The sequence below is a fragment of the Kogia breviceps genome, chromosome 13 (assembly GCF_026419965.1).
Source record: "Kogia breviceps isolate mKogBre1 chromosome 13, mKogBre1 haplotype 1, whole genome shotgun sequence".
In the NCBI taxonomy this organism is placed as follows: Eukaryota; Metazoa; Chordata; class Mammalia; order Artiodactyla; family Physeteridae; genus Kogia; species Kogia breviceps.
In genome coordinates this window covers 211,830-230,411 of record NC_081322.1, presented here as the reverse complement: position 1 = coordinate 230,411, position 18,582 = coordinate 211,830, and the positions used below count along the sequence as shown (strand labels likewise).

At 42.3% G+C, this 18,582-nt stretch overlaps 1 protein-coding gene across 1 annotated transcript in view; it reads left to right on the top strand.

Moving 5' to 3' along the window:
- CYB5R4 (cytochrome b5 reductase 4) overlaps positions 1 to 16,697 on the top strand; it is an 87,574-nt gene extending 70,877 nt beyond the window's left edge. Inside the window, exons 12-16 of the mRNA XM_059083904.2 lie at positions 456 to 608; positions 3,529 to 3,679; positions 3,987 to 4,073; positions 13,562 to 13,726; positions 16,128 to 16,697. Coding sequence (XP_058939887.1) covers positions 456 to 608; positions 3,529 to 3,679; positions 3,987 to 4,073; positions 13,562 to 13,726; positions 16,128 to 16,182 — 611 coding nt within the window. The 3' untranslated portion in view covers positions 16,183 to 16,697. The remainder of the gene's footprint in view (positions 1 to 455; positions 609 to 3,528; positions 3,680 to 3,986; positions 4,074 to 13,561; positions 13,727 to 16,127) is intronic.
- Positions 16,698 to 18,582: the final 1,885 nt, after the last annotated feature.

Sequence of the window (18,582 nt, the reverse complement as noted above, 5' to 3'; positions counted from 1 at the left end):
CACGGGCCCAGGCGCTCCGTGGCACGTGGGATCTTCCCGGACCGGGGCGCGAACCCGCGTCCCCTGCATCGGCAGGCGGACTCTCAACCACTGCACCACCAGGGAAGCCCTCTGTGTAAACTTTTAATGCCGTTTTTGTTGTGGCCTGTTACAAAGCGTACATGCTGATGGTGTAGATGGTTGTCTAAGTTTATTAACATAAAACCCCATCACCTTATGCCATGCTTAATAAAAACAGATTATTTATATTATGGGTAGATTACTGATTTGATAAAATTATCTCAGCACACATAGGTTTAGGCTATATATACATGTACTACATACATATAGAGCATAGAATTAAGTTCACGTTAAGTGTACAGTTTTCAATATATACTGATAGCATCATAAAATTTGTATGCTTCATCTTCATTTAGATTTTTAGATTTGAATTTCGTTGTTGTGACTTTTTCCAGGTACTGAAATTGTGAAGCCATATACACCTGTATCTGATTCCTTGTTCTCAGAGTTCAAGGAACCAGTTCTTCCCAACAATAAATACATCTACTTTTTGATCAAAATCTACCCTGCTGGACTCTTCACACCAGAGCTTGATCATCTTCGGATTGGTTAGTGTATATTTTTTTAACCTAGATTGTGTTCTGGATTGGATCACAAGTTGCACTTTCTTTTAGTTATTTCCCTGTGGGAGTCTGTCAAATACCTTAAACTCATGTCTGCAAACAAAGTCGTGTTCTCTCAGTCCCACCAACCTGTCCTTTTGCTTCCATTTGACTCACCTGTTCGTCCTCGACCCAGGCTGGAGACTCGAGCCATCCCAGAGTCTGAGTCTACCTCTCAGTGACTTTTTAGTCTTTCTTTTCTATCCCTTCTGCCACCTTCTTAGATCAAGCCTTCATCATTTCTCTCTTAGTCTGTAATTGGTCTCTCTCAGTTGCCCCTAACTGGTATCTTTCTATTAATCTGCATTTTCCAGTTCTTTATCCATACGGCCTTGCTGATAGATTTAATCGTGTTGCTCTGCAGCCTTGATGCCTCGGATGGGTCTCCATTACCTGAGTAGCACAGGTATTTTGTATAGTGAGAGGTGAAGCTGGAAAGAGCATGCGAGTCTTTGCAGGCCACGAAGGCGACTTAATCCGTTTTAGTCCAGAAGTGTGTCACCCTCGTTCTTAGGTGCTTGAGTTTTTTAGAATGCCTCTCTCTCTACCTGTCAAGTACCTTTCGTAAAATACTTTTTTAAAGTATCACTTACTTTATGAAGCCTCCCTCCTCTTCTGAATCCCTCGGCAACTAACACTTTGTTCATTGATCTAGGATAAGAATAAATAATATTTCTTCTTTACAGGACTTTGAGTTTAAGGATAGATATGTCTTATCTTTGTATTTTCCATACCCAGCAGGGCAGTTAGTGCATAACAGGCTCTCAGTAAAAGTACTTTGAAAGAATTAATAAAGGGACTATAATGAAATCTACTAATATTTAGAGACCGCCCCCCTTCCTGTTTCTACTCCTTTTTCTGTGTCTTCAACTTTTCACTGCCTCTTGCCTAACAGTAAAAGAGCTCTTCCCCACCCCCCACTTTTTTTTTCCTTTTGCGGTACGCGGGCCTCTCACTGTTGTGGCTCCAGGCTCCCGGGCCCAGCCGCTCCGCGACAGGTGGGATCCTCCCGGACCGGGGCACGAACCCGCGTCCCCTGCATCGGCAGGCGGATTCTCAACCACTGCGCCACCAGGGAAGCCCTCCTTTTAAGGCAGTATTAGCAGTAATATCGAGTGAAGTAGATCACTAAAATTTGGAAATAGAGAAAACTTGTTGCTCTCTGAAAGTTAAGCTCAGCAGTCTACATATAATAGATGTGATGAGTCATCTTTGGTTACATAAATCAAAACATTGAACATAAGTGTGAACCTAAAGAGTTTTGAAATACCTACAGATCTAGTGAAGGTGATATCACCTCGTGAAGGACTGACAACATGATTGTAATGTAGCAGGTGGAAACTTAACTGATGGTATTATAACCTATCCATAGAGATTGTGTAGCAGAGAGCAAGGTGGAGAGTCAGCATAGGGCATGGGAAAGGAAAGCCAAAATAGCAAGATCCGTGTTTTTTCAACTTCATCTAGGGGAACTAGTCACGGCACAGATACTGGTGCAACTTAGAGGATTGTACACTGGCCTGGCAGTGGTAACTCATGAAGCCTCATTATGGCCTATGTGAGCTACCCTATAAAATTATCCACTTCTTTGTTTCAATTCCATGTTCATCAAGCAACTTTTAAACGATTGTTCTGCCCCTCCAAATGTTCCCAATGTTTGGTCTTCCAATACTGGGAATGAGATGCCCTGGATGGGGCGCGTAATGCTCAGGTCACTTAGATGCTGGTAGTCAGGCTGAAAAATCCATTGCCGTTCTGGCATGTGTGCTTTAATCTCTCGTGAACTTGGTGAGCATCAAGTCCTTGCCTGAGTCTAATCAATTTTATGACATCGGAAGGACTGGACTGTGGACGGAAGTCATCAAGTCAATATCATTCTGTGAGGCTGCTTTAGGAAGCAACCAGCTGACTGCTTCCTGAGGATGCGCTGATCTTAGGGTCCCTTTCAAACTATAGCAAAAGGCGCTTCGGTTACTTTCCAATGTCCGTGTAACTCATCAGTTACTACAGCATTCTTACTATCCTGCCGTGGACAAAGAAGGCAAAGATGATGAGCATCCAAACATTTAAAATTAAACCAGAGCATTTGAAATTGTTTTTAAAATATGGTCAGCTTTATTTTTTATTTTTAAAGTTACATTGAAAATTTCTGAAATGTCCTAAAGACAGTTCTCTTATATGAGTGGTACATAGCGATTATGCCAACAGCATAGCAGAAAAAGGGTTTCTTCAACTGTTTGGATTGAAAATTTGGAAGTAGCATGCCCCAAGTACGGTTTCTGATCTTGCTTTGTCTTTATGGGAATTAAATGCAGAACAGCTCTTGTTTTAATTGATAGGTATTTTCAGAGACTTGATGGAGGCAAAGTTGGCACGTTTACTAACAACATAAGGTATTAGAATACATTTCCATTTCAGTTTTCTCTCCTGCTACGCTTATTACTGTGGTTAGGAATGAGTATGTAAGTAGAGAATGTGTATTTTCCACCCTATACTGTGCGAGACAGGTATACCCGGACTCTGCTTTTGAAGTGCCTAGTTTTAGTTTAGCAATCAGGCCTTTATTGATAATTTGTAGTTAAATATTTGGCAGTAGTTTGTATGTTAGAGCCTCCAGTTGATTTGGGAAAATAATATTGGGAAACGAGTATAATGAAATCTCATTATTAATTTGATTACAATGATAATTTGAGTATAATGACATACTTGGGAGCCTAATGAGTGTTCTCAAGACCCCTTACATTCCTTAAAAACTGAGATGTAGTCTGATAATTATGCAAACCTGTTTCTCCTAGTGTTCTTAATTCAGCTAGGTTAATGGGCTCAGTTTTTTGTTTCCTGATTTTATGTATATTTCGTTGTTTAGGAGATTATGTTTCTGTAAGCAATCCCGAGGGCAATTTTAAAATATCCCAGTTCCAAGAATTGGAAGATCTCTTTTTATTGGCAGCAGGAACAGGCTTCACACCAATGGTTAAAGTACTGAGTTATGCTTTGACTAATATACGCAGTCTCAGGTATGTCATTTTGTCTTCAATTACTACCCCTTGTAAGACTGCTAGATTAGCAGAAGGTATTCTAAATCCGTTAAATACTTAGTGGACCTCAGCAGACATGTTATCCCTCAGTCGTCATTTCTCACTCTTCTTCCTCCACTCCAAGCTGTTTTATTTACTTGATTCCTTTATTTTTGATATTTTTGCTTACCTAATTGGCAGTAAAAAAACATTCATGCCAGTTCACTTTTAGACTTTCCATTCATGCATATTTTAAATTCTGTAATCAAGTAGTACTTTTTGAGTTGTTCTTGTTTTTTCTTTTAAGGAAAGTGAAGCTGATGTTCTTCAATAAAACAGAGGATGACATAATTTGGAGAAGCCAATTGGAGAAATTAGCATTTAAGGATAAAAGGTATAAAAGTGGTATTAGCTCTGGTTTTCAGTATTCATACAGGTTCAGTCAATTGACACCCTGCCTCCTTTGGTTGGGGTTTTTAACTGACCAGGAAACTCCTTCAAACAAAAATAATCACTAATTCTCTTTAAAAAACAAACACAAAAAACTAAATGTGAGTAATGTTAAGTAATGTTAGTACCCCTCCCCCAAAGAAATAGTTTGATAAGGTCAATGTGACATCAAATATGTATCAGTAAAATATATACTAGGCTTTATGTTTATGTTATATTGTTTATACTGAGTTAGGTTTCATTGAAAATGATCCAGTGCAGCCAATTTGGTAATTCAAGATTTTCTTGTTATAATGGGGACAGATCAAATAAATCTGGTGAGATAGGTTAAGCAAAAATAAACATGTTTTTTTACTACAGGATTTCTTAGAGCCTTTACTATGCCAATGTCCACTGTGACTTTGCAAGAAAGGGGATTCCTTCTGCATTGTTTAGCAAGATTCTCTTCATTTTTGTTCGTTTGCATTAACACGTATTAAATATCACTAGTGGTCCTCAGTACACACTTTGGGAAATGCTGGTATAGGTAATAGAAAAAAGTCTGAGTCAGGCTGAATTCAGTGGTAAAATGAGGCAGCAAGGACAGCAAGGTGGCAAATTTGTTTCATTGAAAAAAGAGCCCTAGCACAGTCCAAGGAAGTGAGATAATTTAACCACGCATATGCCCCATCTCCCCTAAAGAGATATGAAAACAGTTAGAAATTCAAAACAAAATTTTCAGAAGAAGAATAAATTGGACAAGCTGTCATATTTCTGAAGCATTTTTGTGATCATTAAAAACTATTTCTAAGAATTGCAGAACTTCTTAAGTCATACAAAATATCTGACGTAAGTATCTATGTTTATGACAGTATGGTGGAGATAAAGTTCTAGACATTTTAAAAGTCAAAGGCCTCAGAAATTCAGCTGTCCCAGGGGCTCCAGGTTCTTCTGAATATTTTCTGAACATCCTCACGAAGGTGACGCCGTGGTTCCTTCTAGTTTTTTCCTCCCTGTTGCCTCCCATCCTCCCCCACTTTCTCTTTTAGTAAATAATTTGCACAAATGAAGGACGACCTGAATTTAATCATCGAAGTGTTTTCTCTTCTTACGTACTTAAGACATAAACCTAAGAATATGTACTATACTTAAGTAGTTGCATGGCAATTTAGAGCATAATATAAAGAAATACAAATTCCTGGATTTTTCAAGTGTCTTTTTCACTAATTTTCGAAGTGGAGAATCGGGAGTCAAAAAGCCTAAAGACCTGAATTCTGGTTTTCAGTCTACCCTTTACTAGCTTGAAACTGTATTCAAAAATTACGGAGCTCTGTGGGCCTGTCCCTTTATTTTCAAAATAGAATAATGACATCTTTCCTACTTACTTCATAAGCCTGTTGTGAGGACTAGAGAAGATAGTGTAAGTGCTTGGAAATTGTGAAGCCCTGCCTCGGATATTTGGATTGCTATGATGAAGGACCTCTGTATACATGTGTTCTTGTATTGACTGTTAGAGCTCCTGTTTCCTCAACAAGCATTTAAAAGACTTTAAGCAGACATAGCTACACTTTTTTAGCTAGGTGTTTTAAAAAACGTATTTCTGGCCGTTTGGGGACATGGTGTTCTTCAAGAATTTTTTTCTTGCTTCAACAAGAAAAATTCATTTACTATTATCTCAGCAAACAGACATTGCACTCTTAGCCTCTCCACTGATGTTAAACTCGACATAAGGAGTAACGTGTACATGTGTAACTGAATCACTTTGTTTTACACCTGACACTAACACAACGTTGTTAATCAACTATCCTCCAACATAAGATAAAAAGTTTAAAAAAATTTTTAAAAAAAGAAAGAATTAGTAAAAAGGCATGTGTCGACAGCTTCTGAACATGAAGTGCCCTTTAACACCGTCCCCTGTGTGTTTTGTTTTGTCTTGCTGGGTCCACATAATTTGGGTTGGTGGAATTGCATAGGCTGCAGGATTGAGGATGAGAAAGGCCCCTTTTTTGCACTTTTGGATGACTGGCTCTTAGTGAGTGAGGCGCTCCATTTGCTGGGAGAAGCGAGAGTGGTTTTGTTTTGGTTTGGTTTTTTGTTGATTTTTTTAACATCTTTATTGGAGTGTAATTGCTTTACAATGGTGTGTTAGTTTCTGCTTTACAACAAAGTGAATCAGTTATATATATACACATGTCCCCATATCTCCTCCCTCTTGCGTCTCCCTCCCACCCTCCCTATCCCACCCCTCTAGGGGGTCACAGAGCACCGAGCTGATCTCCCTCTGCTATGCGGCTGCTTCCCACTAGCTATTCTACGTTTGGTGGTTGTATATGTGTCCGTGCCACTCTCTCCCTTCGTCCCAGCTTACCCTTCCCCCTCGCCGTGTCCCCAAGGCCGTGCTCTGCCCCCGGCCTGCCTTTACCACCCCCCCCACCCGCTCTCACCTGCCCGCTCCGCTCCTGTCCGCTCTCTGCTCCCTCCCTTTCCTTCCACTTCCTGGAGGTGCACTTGCTTGCTGGGGGCCCTCTCCTGGCACTGACTTCCAGCGCCGCATGATCTGTGCCCCCCTGGAGACTCGGGGTCAGACCCTCACTGGGAAACACAGAGGCCTTGTGTATGTACGTGGCTTTGGAACATTTGTCAGGAACCTTCCATATTCTCCGGTTTTAGGCAGATAGAGGAGAAACCTAGCCTTACAGGTTGACTGATGGCTGTCGGTAGTGCTGTTCATTCAGAGCGTAATTGTTGAGTCCCCTACATAGAAGGAAAGTGAAAGTTCAAATTTAATATAAGATAGTTTTAACTGGTCACATCTGTCATTTAGTTAACATTTAAGGCTTATTTTTTTTACCTGTTAAACCACCCTTTCCTACATCTTGACTCTCCTATGTCACTGCTCGTTTTAGTAATAAAGTTTCTGATGGCAGAATGTGAAACTTGGACTCATCTCCTTGGTTAAATTATTACTGGATTGTGACCATTAAAAAAAATAAATTCTATAGTTAAAACAAATGAAATACCTTACTGTCTGTAGGATTAGGACACAGCTTTCCATTCAATCCTTTGCAGAGCAAGGAGGGATAGGAAAAATGTATACTGAGACTGGTGTATTATCTAATTTTTTCATTTTCAGCAAGCGTGCTGTGCTTGTCCTCGGAGTTTATCCACATAATATAGTTAGCAAAGGAAATTCTTCGACACATTATTGTATGATGGAAACTTATTAACCTGTGAGCTCGGGCAAGTCACCTGATCTGAGGGAGCTTCCGTTTATCTGTCTGTCGAACAGGGACATCAATATCTCCGTCATAGGGTTGTTTGGGAGTTGGAGGCCATGAGATAGCCGACGTGGGTGCCTCGCCCAGAATGACCATATTTGTAACACTCATTTACCCATAAATTTCCTGTGAGCGTCTCCCAGGTGCCTGTAGGGGGGGTGTAACAGGGAACAGGATATGGTGTTGGCTTATCGTCTCACGCAGTCCAAGGAGTGGATCTCTTCATTTTCCCATGTTGCTAAACTTAACAGAATTGCCGAAAATAGGTAGACCATTTGGACTCTTTCAGGATGTTTCTGTGTCCATTCAGTTTTCATGTCACGAAGCATAAAATTTCAACAGAAAAAAAAAAAAAAAAACGTTAGCTTGCCTGAATTTTATCCAAATATTTTATTACACTGGACTGTTGACCCCAGGAGAAGGTAAATATGTACAGCAGCAGGTGTAGCTAATTACTCTGTAAACTGAAATCCAAATTAAATTTCACTTAACCTCTGTCTCGACTACTGAGGCCTGGCGGACTCAGCCTTACACGCTGGTACTCCCCCCTCCCCCAGTCGAATGCGTCCGCTCCGAGTTCTCTGCTTTTGCAGAATTCTTTTTGAGGTGCAGGACGGTTTGACAATGAGAGTGACTTCTGGATGGCATTTTGTAATATGTAAATATAGTAAGTATCTTCCTTCCCTTTCAAAGCAGTCATGTTTGAAGATAGTAACTTTATTTTAGTAAAGTTAGTAGCATATTCTTTTCTATAAATAGTAGAATTTGATGACTTGCTGATTTTTGCCATTTATAAAATTAATACAGATTTGTATAAAAAATAGATAAGGGAAAAGATCACCCATAATCTTACCATCCAAGGAACAACATTATGGTTTGTATCTTTCCATTCTCTTCGTCTCTCTTTCTCTCCCTCTCTCTCTCACAGACACACCCATACATACACGCACGCACGCACTTATACGCTTAAATGCACACATTATTTTTGGTTTGTATTTTTGAATAATGTAGCCATACTGACTGTGCTTTTTATAACTACACTTGTAGTGAATTGTGTGTATTCTATGTATAGAATACTTTCAACCTGTGGCTCTCGACCTGGAGTGATTCTGTCTCCCCCCACCCGACACCCTGACACCCTAGGGGACAGTTATGTCTCGACACGTTTTTGATCTTGACAGCCGATGGAAGGGGCTCCCCTGGCACCTAGTGGGTAGAGACTGTTAAGAGCCTACAAGAATGCTGTTAAGAGCCTCCAGTGCACAAGACAGCCCAGGACAGCAAAGAATTCTCCTGCCCAGACTACCAGCAGTGCTAGTTGGGAAAACTCCCGCTACACCATGAGTTTTAATAGCTGCATTGTACTTGGTCATTGAGTTCATACCACAATTTGTTTAACCAACCCTCTACTGTTTGAAATAGTGAGTACAAATTTTTCTGTACCTCTCTAACTAGGCAGGGTAAAGATTCACCAGAAGAATCACTAAGTCAAAGTGTACCAAGGCCTATTGATCCATTTTGACAATAGCCTCTCGAAAGGTAAAGTTTTTCTATATTCTGGTGCCAGTTTGGGGACCAGCAATGTGTAAGCCCCATTGAAGACAGAAAAATCCAGTGATTCCAGAAGCACAAGTAAGTTAAACAAGGTGCTTGAACGCCTTTCCTTTTCCCCAGCCTGTGAGGCAACTCAGATACGTGGGCCCCTCATCTGGACCCTCTACCACGCCCTGGTCCTCCCAGATGTGCCTCCAGCGGTGGTGGTGGGTTTTTTTTTTTTTTTTTTATTGAAGTATAGTTGATTTACAATATTGTGTTAGTTTCAGATGAACAGCAAACTGATTCAGATATATATTTTTTAGATTATTTTCTATTATAGGTTATTACAAGGTATTGAATACAGTTCCCAATGTTTTTTGGGTTTTTTAAAAACTTATTTATGTTTTGGCTGCATTGGGTCTTCGTTGCTGCACGTGACCTTTTCTCTAGTTGCAGCGAGCGGAGGCTACTCTTCATTGTGGTGCGTGGGCGTCTCATTGCGGTGGCTTCTCTGGTCGCGGAGCATGGGCTGTAGGCGCGTGGGCTTCCGTAGTTGCAGCACGCAGGCTCAGTAGTTGCGGCACACAGGCCCTAGGGCACGTGGGCTTCAGCACTTGTGGCTCGCGGGCTCTAGAGCACAGGCTCAGTAGTTGTGGTGCACGGGCCCAGCCGCTCCGCGGCATGTGGGATCTTCCCGGACCAGGGATCGAACCCATGTCTCCTGCATTGGCAGGCGGGCTCTCAACCGCTGCGCCACCAGGGAAGTCCCAGGGGTGTGTTTCTTGGAATGTGTTCCTTGAAATATTCATGTGTTCCCCCTAAAGGGCTCTATGGTTAAATAAGTTTGAGAAATAATGTATACTATGTTATCTTCCTGAAGTTTAATATGAACTTAGCATATTCAAGGCTTTGAGAAATTCTAAACAGATTTATTTAACTTCTTTTAACCCAGTAGTCCCAAACTTATTTGACAGGTTAGCCTTTTGTTTTCATGGACCACCACTAACATTTGAAGGAGCACAAGTGTTTAATCAGATTCGTTTTGAGAAATGTTTTTAACCCCTAGCTGTTTATTTTGTGAGCTGTTTCTCCCATGAGCAAATAGCAAGTTTTTCTGCAGATTCTAGTATTTTTCTTTAGCTAGAGAAACCAGGAAAAGCTGGGACCCCAAATACTCTGAAATACTACTTTGTGGGCAGTGAGAAGCCACTGAAGCTTTAGCAAAGAAGTTACGAGATTGGATCTGGGCTTTTAGGAGAACTAGTATAACAAGGGTGTGCCAGGTAGACGAGGGTAAGCTTATCGGAGCAGCATCTTAGACAAGAGATAGAAGGGCCGGACCTGGAGCTGTGGCAGTAAAAATGGGAAGGCAGGGATATGTATGTGTAAGAAATAGGAAGGAGTGGGTCTGGGACGCTGACTGCCTGGGGGAGGAGGGAGTACGTCGTTGAATGACTTCACGCTCTGCGTATGCTTTAGACTGAGCGCATACGTTTATATTTCGAGGTGTTTTTTTTTTTTTTTATCTCCGGTCATTTATCAGCCTACTTTAAAGTAATTTTTTTTGGACAAGCTTGTTTACTTCCATTGACATTTAGACCTCATAGGCATTCATCAGAAACAGTCCTCTCCCTCTCTCTCTCTCTCTCTTTCTCTGTCTCTTTCTCTCTCTCATGTTGCTTTGCACTTTATGGATTCTCGAAATTTATTTTCAGGTAACCTTTTCAAGAGTCCCAGTCCTTTCTGGCACTTCTGAAATCATAGGGCAGAAAGGAGTTTCAGGACCTTTGCCAGTGCATCCCCTCAGGCCTCAAGGCTGTAAATGCTTCAGACAGTAAGTTGCCCTTCAGAAAAATTCAGAAGCAACAATCCACAGTAACCATCTGTATCCTGATATGGTATAAGATATCCTTCATTCATGTATTCTTTTTTTTTTTTTTTGTGGTATGTGGGCCTCTCACTACCGTGGCCTCTCCCGTTGCGGAGCACAGGCTCCGGACGCGCAGGCTCAGCGGCCATGGCTCACGGGCCCAGCCGCTCCGCGGCACGTGGGATCTTCCCGGACCGGGGCACGAACCCGCGTCCCCCGCATCGGCAGGCGGACCCTCAACCACTGCGCCACCAGGGAAGCCCAGTTCATGTATTCTTGAGTCTTACCTTGGGATTTGCTCCCACTCCAGTGAAAGCTCTTTTCCAGTGCTATGATGGAGAAGAGAGACAGGATAGCAGCCTCCTTACAAATTCCCTGAAAATTGCATCCATGCCACCTGGTCACTTTTTCCATTGAGAGACCCAAAGGTATACCCAGGGGACCAATATGTGAATAAATACAAAATACATGAGGAATTTATACCATTTATGTAAGGATCACAGTTAGTTTTCACTGTTTAGTAGATGCCTGCAGAAAGCATGCCACTGATTAGGCTTTTTTTTTCTTTTTTTCTTTCTAAAGCATCTCACTAAAGGAAAATTAAGATTTTTATTCAGATGACAAAGGACGCCAGTATTGATTTATGTATCTTAGCAGTTTTATTCCAGGGACAGGCTGATTGGAAATAGAGGCAGAGGAGACTATCTTTTATTTGTAATTTAACAAGGCAGTTGCTATATTTTATTGCGTTGTCTATGTATACTTAGAAATGTCTTAAGATAGTGGCTCCACAGCTGCTTTTGGGTCCCTTTGATAATCTGATGAAAGGTTATAGACCTTCTTCCCAGAAGAAATGCCCTTACAAGTTCACGTACATTTTTATATGTAATTTCATAGATGCTAGCATATGGCTTTGTTCTTCTGCGTATAGTGTTTATTTTTAACCAGTATGGCTTCTTGTTAAATAAATTCCTCTATTCCTTCATCAAGTAGTTTTTGCACATTTGCCTCCAGCCGGGTCTGGATACAGTAGGAACAAGGCAGGCACGGACTCTGGCCTCCCGGAGCAGCAAACAAACATCACACTCCAGAATTATGTAATGCTATCTTCATGATACGTGCTGGGAAGGAAAACATGTCAGTGAAAAGAAAGTATTTGGGGTACTGTTTTGTAGAGCGTGGATTCCTATTGCTGCTAAAGTGAAATGGGAACCTTGAAGGCAAGCAATAAAACACATCTCTGTTGGGTCTTTAAAAATAAAATCAGAATATTAGAATTGTAAGAGAGCATATAGTTTTCCCACCTTGTTCCACAGATGGACCTATAAGCCCTAGAAGCTGGGTGTGGTGAGAGCTGGGGCGGGTTCTGTAGCCCCGGCTGGCTCCCTGAGCTGGTCTCTATGCTTGTGCTGGCCCGTCCGCTCTTGGGAGCGTTTACCCAGCTGCAGCCCAGCCAGGCGAGGACCACAGCTCCAGCCACGTCTTGCTTCGGTTTTGATGTTTGGCTCCCAGGGCCACCTCACGAGAGAAATTGTTCACTCCAGCGTTTTCTTAAGATTGAGATGAACGTATTACTCAAGTGGAAAATGTAGAAACACATTCGATCTGATGCTCCTGTAAATGATAAGAGCGACTTGTGTTTGCGAAAATGGAGCAAAGGGAGCAGGTACAGCTTAGAATTTTGAATTTGCTGTGGCTGTTCATCAGCAGTTCACTTAGCAGATTACAGAGCCGTGGGAGGAAATGGTCTGCTGTTCCCTTGTGAGACTTGGCTTGATGTGCTCCTTTCTGATTGTGATTCTGTACCCTTTCTTTTCTTTGAAGTGTTTCACTCCATAGGGTTTGGGTGCCTCCTGTGTGTTGGCCACTAGGGCTGCAGCGATGACCCAAGCAAACATGGTCCCTGCTCTCTCGGAGCTTCCAGTCTAATGGGGAAGGCAGACATTACCAGAATAATCATCTTGGTGGCCACGTATTTACAGCCTGATAGAAAGGCTATAAAGAAGAGGAAAAGGGAAACAGTCCTACAACCCATGTAATTCCGAAAGGCCTCCAGACTGGTGGGGCTGCCGTGCTTCCCTGGAAATGATGCTTGAGCTACGAAGCTGAACAGCGGGGTGTGGTAGAAACATGACAGAAGGAGGAAGAGAACCGGCAGGGTGTGGCAGTGAAGGCTGAGAGGAGCAGAGCGCAGACTTAGGAGCCAGGATTGGGGAGAATGTGGACGTGGAGGGGGAGGCAGATCAATCCCGGGTTTCTGGTTTGTGCAGCCAAACGGCCATTCATAGCAGTGGCTTCGGGTGTGGCGCAGGGATACTGTAAGTCAAGGCTGAAGCCATGAAGACAGTAACAGTGAGAAGTCAGATAGGCCGTTGGTTGTCAGGGTCAAGGAGTCATTGGAGGGGTTTGAGTCAGAGATGAAGATGCACATGTCACTGGTCGTTGCTCTTTCCTGTGTTTTATACAAGCGAATTATTAATAAAAATGTGGAGTTCTCTGAGATCCTTTAGAGCTCTCTTTCTAATGAGTTCAACAGAAAATGTCAAATTATTCTCTGTAGCAAAAGTTTATCTTTAGTAAATGTGGATTTCCCTGTTTGTCTTTGCAAAATGTTTGTTTACATTCTGTTCTAGTGCTTTTCTAGCAAGCATGTCAACCTTCATATATTCATTTGTTCTCCAGGGGAGAAAAAGATGCGTTATTGAACTAGAAACATGTTCATAATATATTTAATGTAATAGACTTTAAAAAATTGTTTCTTTTCTCCAGATTTGACCTTGAATTTGTTCTCTCAGCACCTACTTCTGAATGGAACGGCAAACGGGGATACATTTCACCAGCTCTGCTTTCTGAATTTTTGAAAAGAAGTTTAGACACGTCCAAAGTCCTCATCTGCATTTGTGGACCAATGCCATTTACAGAACAAGGAATGAAGTGAGTAGCAACGTGGTAGGAGAGAGAATCCCAGCACCGTGAAATGATGACCTCCTATAAACAGCAGTCGACGTGGCTCTCATTTCTTCCTATTCATATAACATGCACTTCAATATTCTGTCACAGCGTAAGAAAATAATAACAAAGTGTTTAATCTGCGTGCAGGTGAACCGTCGGAGGCCCGGATTATGCGCAGAGTTAGACGTGAGCACAAAAGTCAGACACAGCCAGCTCTTGATGGCCTCTGATAGGGGCTGGTGGTGTGCACGCTTTCACAAGACTGGTGCCAGATAATTTGGGGGACACTAGATTCAACCTCCTCTTCCACCAAAGCTTCATAATATATAATAATTTTAAAAAAATATATCATAATAAGCAGTGTTCACCTCATTGTAGCTTTTGATCTTCCATCATGCTCTGCAGCTGGGTGAGCATTCATCAATAACACAGTGAGAGAAAGCCAAACAGCAAGACAGAAACCAGAGACTAGAGCATAAATAAGCCAAGAGCAAGAGTTGAACTCCGCACAAAGAACAGCCAGTGGTAGTGACCATCTTATTTAAAAATCACCTTGATCTTATTTAACTCTAAAATGACACTTTAAAATATTGGGTTAGATATAGCCACTATTGGGTTTCTAGATGACTTTAAAAATATGACTGCCTGAAATGCCCTGCATTTCCTTGTTTGGTATATGACTGAGCCTAACATTTGCTAGGTCATTTTCTCTCTCGCTGTTTTATTTTTCATCTTAATTATGAAGAAGGCGGTACGGCCGGAAAGGTAGGTTGGGTCCAGACAGTGAGAGGCTGGCCTGCGTGCTGCATTGGCCCTTGTACTCCTGTGCCGCCCTGTCTGAGTGTGTGGGTGGCTCCGGAAGCTGCCACTTTGGGTTGGAACCCCAGCTCCACCACTGAGAGTCACCCTGCAATCATCAGCTAAGCGTCCTAGGGCCAGCACCCTCTCAGCTTTAGTGCGCCCACCTATCCGAGGGAATACGTGATAATATTTATGCACGTGAAATGCTTCGCACAGTGGCTACAAAGAGTGAGTACAAAGCAAATGTTTATTATTTTCAGCAGCATTTTATTTTATTTTTTTTCACCTTTTTTTTTTTGGCCACGCCACATGGCTTGCAGGATCTTAATTCCCCAACCAGGGGTCGAACCCAGGCTCCCTGCAGTGGAAACGTGGAGTCCTAACCACTGGACCGCCAGGGACGTCCCCTTCAGCACTATTTTAAACAGAGCTACTTTTAAGAGTTCAGTCTCCATTTACAGTATTCTCCAAGTTGAATTATGCTTAAGCAGTATTTCTTTTTTTTTTTTTTTTTTTTGCGGTATGCGGGCCTCTCACTGTTGTGGCCTCTCCCGTTGCGGAGCACAGGCTCGGGACGCGCAGGCCTAGCGGCCACGGCTCACGGGCTTAGTTGCTCCGCGGCATGTGGGATCTTCCCGGACCAGGGCACGAACCCGTGTCTCCTGCATCGGCAGGCGGATTCTCAACCACTGCGCCACCAGGGAAGCCCATTAAGCAGTATTTCTGCTTCTGTTCAGGGGGGGAAAATTATGATAGAATGCTAGGGGATCAAGTCCTTACTTCAAAAACTTGTGGATGAAGAGGAAGAAAACCAGCATTTATTCTCCCTCTTCTGTATGAGTTATACTACTGGACAACCACGTAGTAGATGAGCAGAAGTTACTCTGTATAGAATTCCTCGGCTGATAAATGAATAAAGAATGTTAGGAGTAGAATATCACCAACTTCGGTCCCTAATGAAACGAGTAGGTCTGTACGTAGATCACCAGGGGTGCTTAGCGTCCAAAAAGAGAGGCAACCCGGTATTATGTGCCTCCTGATGAAAGAGCGTCATGAAGTAGTCTTGTCGAAAAGACTTGAACCTGTATCTGATTAAGCCTCTCGACCCAATTATTAAATTTTGGGAGATAAAAGGAAAAAGGAACATATTATTAAAGTAAACCACAGGGATGCAGCAAAATGAGAACCGTGGGAGACTCAACACTTAAAAATCTGATTTTGTCAACAAATAAATTGCAGGACAGAGAGAGAGAGAGGGAGATGGAGGGGATGTTGCAGATCAAAAAATACCCAAAAGACATATATACCAATCACAGTGAGTAGAATTTAATTGGATCTTGATTCAAGCAAACTTTAAAAAATTTTGGCATTTATGAGACAATTGAAAATATGAACACTTACTAGATATTAGATATTAAGGAATTACTGTTAATTTTTTAGAAGTGATAATTGTGGAGTGTTTTAGAAACCACATGCTAAATGGGGAAAATGAAAAAATACTATGGTTACAATGGTAAACTCTGATCTTCTTTATTTTTAAACATCTTCCCTAAGAAACATGTGCTTTTAATTTGTTTTTCAGGTTGCTGCATGATATGAACTTTTCCAAAGATGAGATCCATAGTTTTACAGCATAACGAAGAGCCGTCATTCAACTGTTTTAGCTAAATTTGTGATTACTTAGGGTTTTTTAACCTATATACCTTTTGTATATAGGTTAACTAGAATCCAGGTTTTAGTTTCTTAAATGAAATCAAATGTTTCTTCGCTATAGAGACCTTGTTGACTTTATTTTGTACCATAACTTATTTTACTACTGATATTTGTCCTGGAAAGTCAATCATGGCAACAAGTATATCCAGGATTCTTTGTTATGAATCGCAAAGTTCCTCACCATTTAAACTATCACTGTTCTACAATAAGCTCTTGTGTTTTATGACATGATAAAGCAAACGATCATTTTGATCACATTTCTATGCTGTAAGATGTCTGATTAGCAATACAGATTAAATTTTACATTGCATTGTAAACTCAGGAAATGATCATTTATGTCCTTGTTGAAAACATGAAATGTTATAACTTATGAAGTGATCCAAACATTTTGTGTGGCTATGGCCTTGATACAGAGTAGAATAAAAAATATTCTTAAGTACTTTTTAATCTTTGTGGTAGAAATGTGTTTGAGTGCAACAGTATGGGTTAGTCTCTACGGGGAATTTTAAAAGCAGCAATAAAAGATTCTGGAGACACTTCACACACGCAGCTTTGGATAATATGCGTTTAGAAAGTTTGACAACTATTTTGATTCTTAGCCAAAACTAGAGGCATCAGGAAAGATAATGAAAGTATAGCATCTGGTCTCATGGTCTGGAACAATCATTTGGTGCTTTGGAATAGGTTAAATTTAAATTCGTTTTGAGCCCATGTAGACCAGCTGGGAAAATGAGGAACACTCCGTCCTAAATGGTACCTTCCCTGGCTGGCTGCTTGCCTCACCGCTGGCGGTTCAGCAGGGAGCCCTCCTAAGCTCTGCTGTGTGGGCATCTTATTCTCTCTCCCTGCTGCTGTGTGCAGCCTTCAAAAGCTTTCACAGACTGGGATTCTGCACAGGGTATCAAGAAAAGCCATTGTATATACTTCCCAAGGTAAAATAGCTAGTGGGAAGCAGCCGCACAGCACAGGGAGATCAGCTCGGTGCTCTGTGACCACCTAGAGGGGTGGGGTGGGGAGGGTGGGAGGGAGACGCAAGAGGGAGGAGATGTGGGGACACATGTATATGTATAGCTGATTCACTTTGTTATACGGCAGAAACTAACACACCACTGTAAAGCAATTATACTCCAATAAAGATGTTAAAGAGAAAAAAGAAAAGCCATTGTGAGCTTTTCATGAGGACACCCTGTTGGATGCATAGGTGGCTATGCGTAAGCTGGCAGATTTTTCAGTCGTATTCGGGATGGCAGCATTGCTTTCACAGAAATCGGGGTGTGGGGAGGCTCCTCCTCCCCTGTAAACGATTTTGTAAATAGCTAAGTCTTCACTGAAGGAATGGTGTACTCAGGAGGAACACACTATTAACATTCCTCAAATTACGAACCCCCAGCCCAGGAAGCACCCAAGGTGCAAGTGGCTGGGTCCGCACTGTCTTCTTTCCCTGCGGCTCCTCTTCCGCCCATCGTCCTTCACCCAGGCCCGAGGCGGCAGTGGCCCCTGTGGCTAACAGGGACATTTTCTACCTCTGCCTCCCTACCACCTCTTTTCTTCTCCCCTAAGGTCATGAACTTTGCAGGCACACCTTTTTTTGTAGTTTATTAGTGATATATCAGTTAATTCTACCTTAGCCAGCTCTCTCATCTTTTCTACGCTCTTTTTTTCCTCTCCCCTCCAAACCCATTTCTAATCACCTCCAGGTTACTCGCTGTTTGTATCTCTTCCTCGGTGTTCTTACTGTGTTTTAAAGCAAAAGAAAACCCATGAGCATCTTCTGAACGTATATGTTAATAATTCCCAAATTGGCATCTTTGAGAATCAGCTGAGCTTCAGTTTTCAATATCCAGTTACCAGCTGCATGTTCCACAAGTCCCTCAAATTCAATAGATCCCCAACTAAGCTTCTGCCGTGACCATCTTGTAACCAAACCAGGTTGATGTTTGGCTGACGCTCAGCAAGACGAAACGCTGAGACGCCAAGGTTTGCAGCAAAGAGAGGGTTTATTTAAAAGGCAGCCAGGTGAGAAGACGGGGAAACAAGTCTCAGCTCCGCAAGGGGCTCAGGGGAGTTACGGGATAATGAACGAAGAAGCAGGGCCGTCTGAGGCGTGGGGAGCGTGGAGAAAGGTGACCGGGAAAAGCGGGGGGTGGGGGGGAGGCGGGGGGGAGGTGGGGGGCGGTGATTGTTGTTCTGCGCAGGCGTAATGAAGCTGCAGGCGTAATGAAGCTACAGGCGTCTGCACGTTACGGAGTGCAGGCGCTTAGCACGAGCTGAGGGTGGAGTCTTCAGCCCTCTGGCGTCAGAAGGTCCCTGCATGGCCACTCATG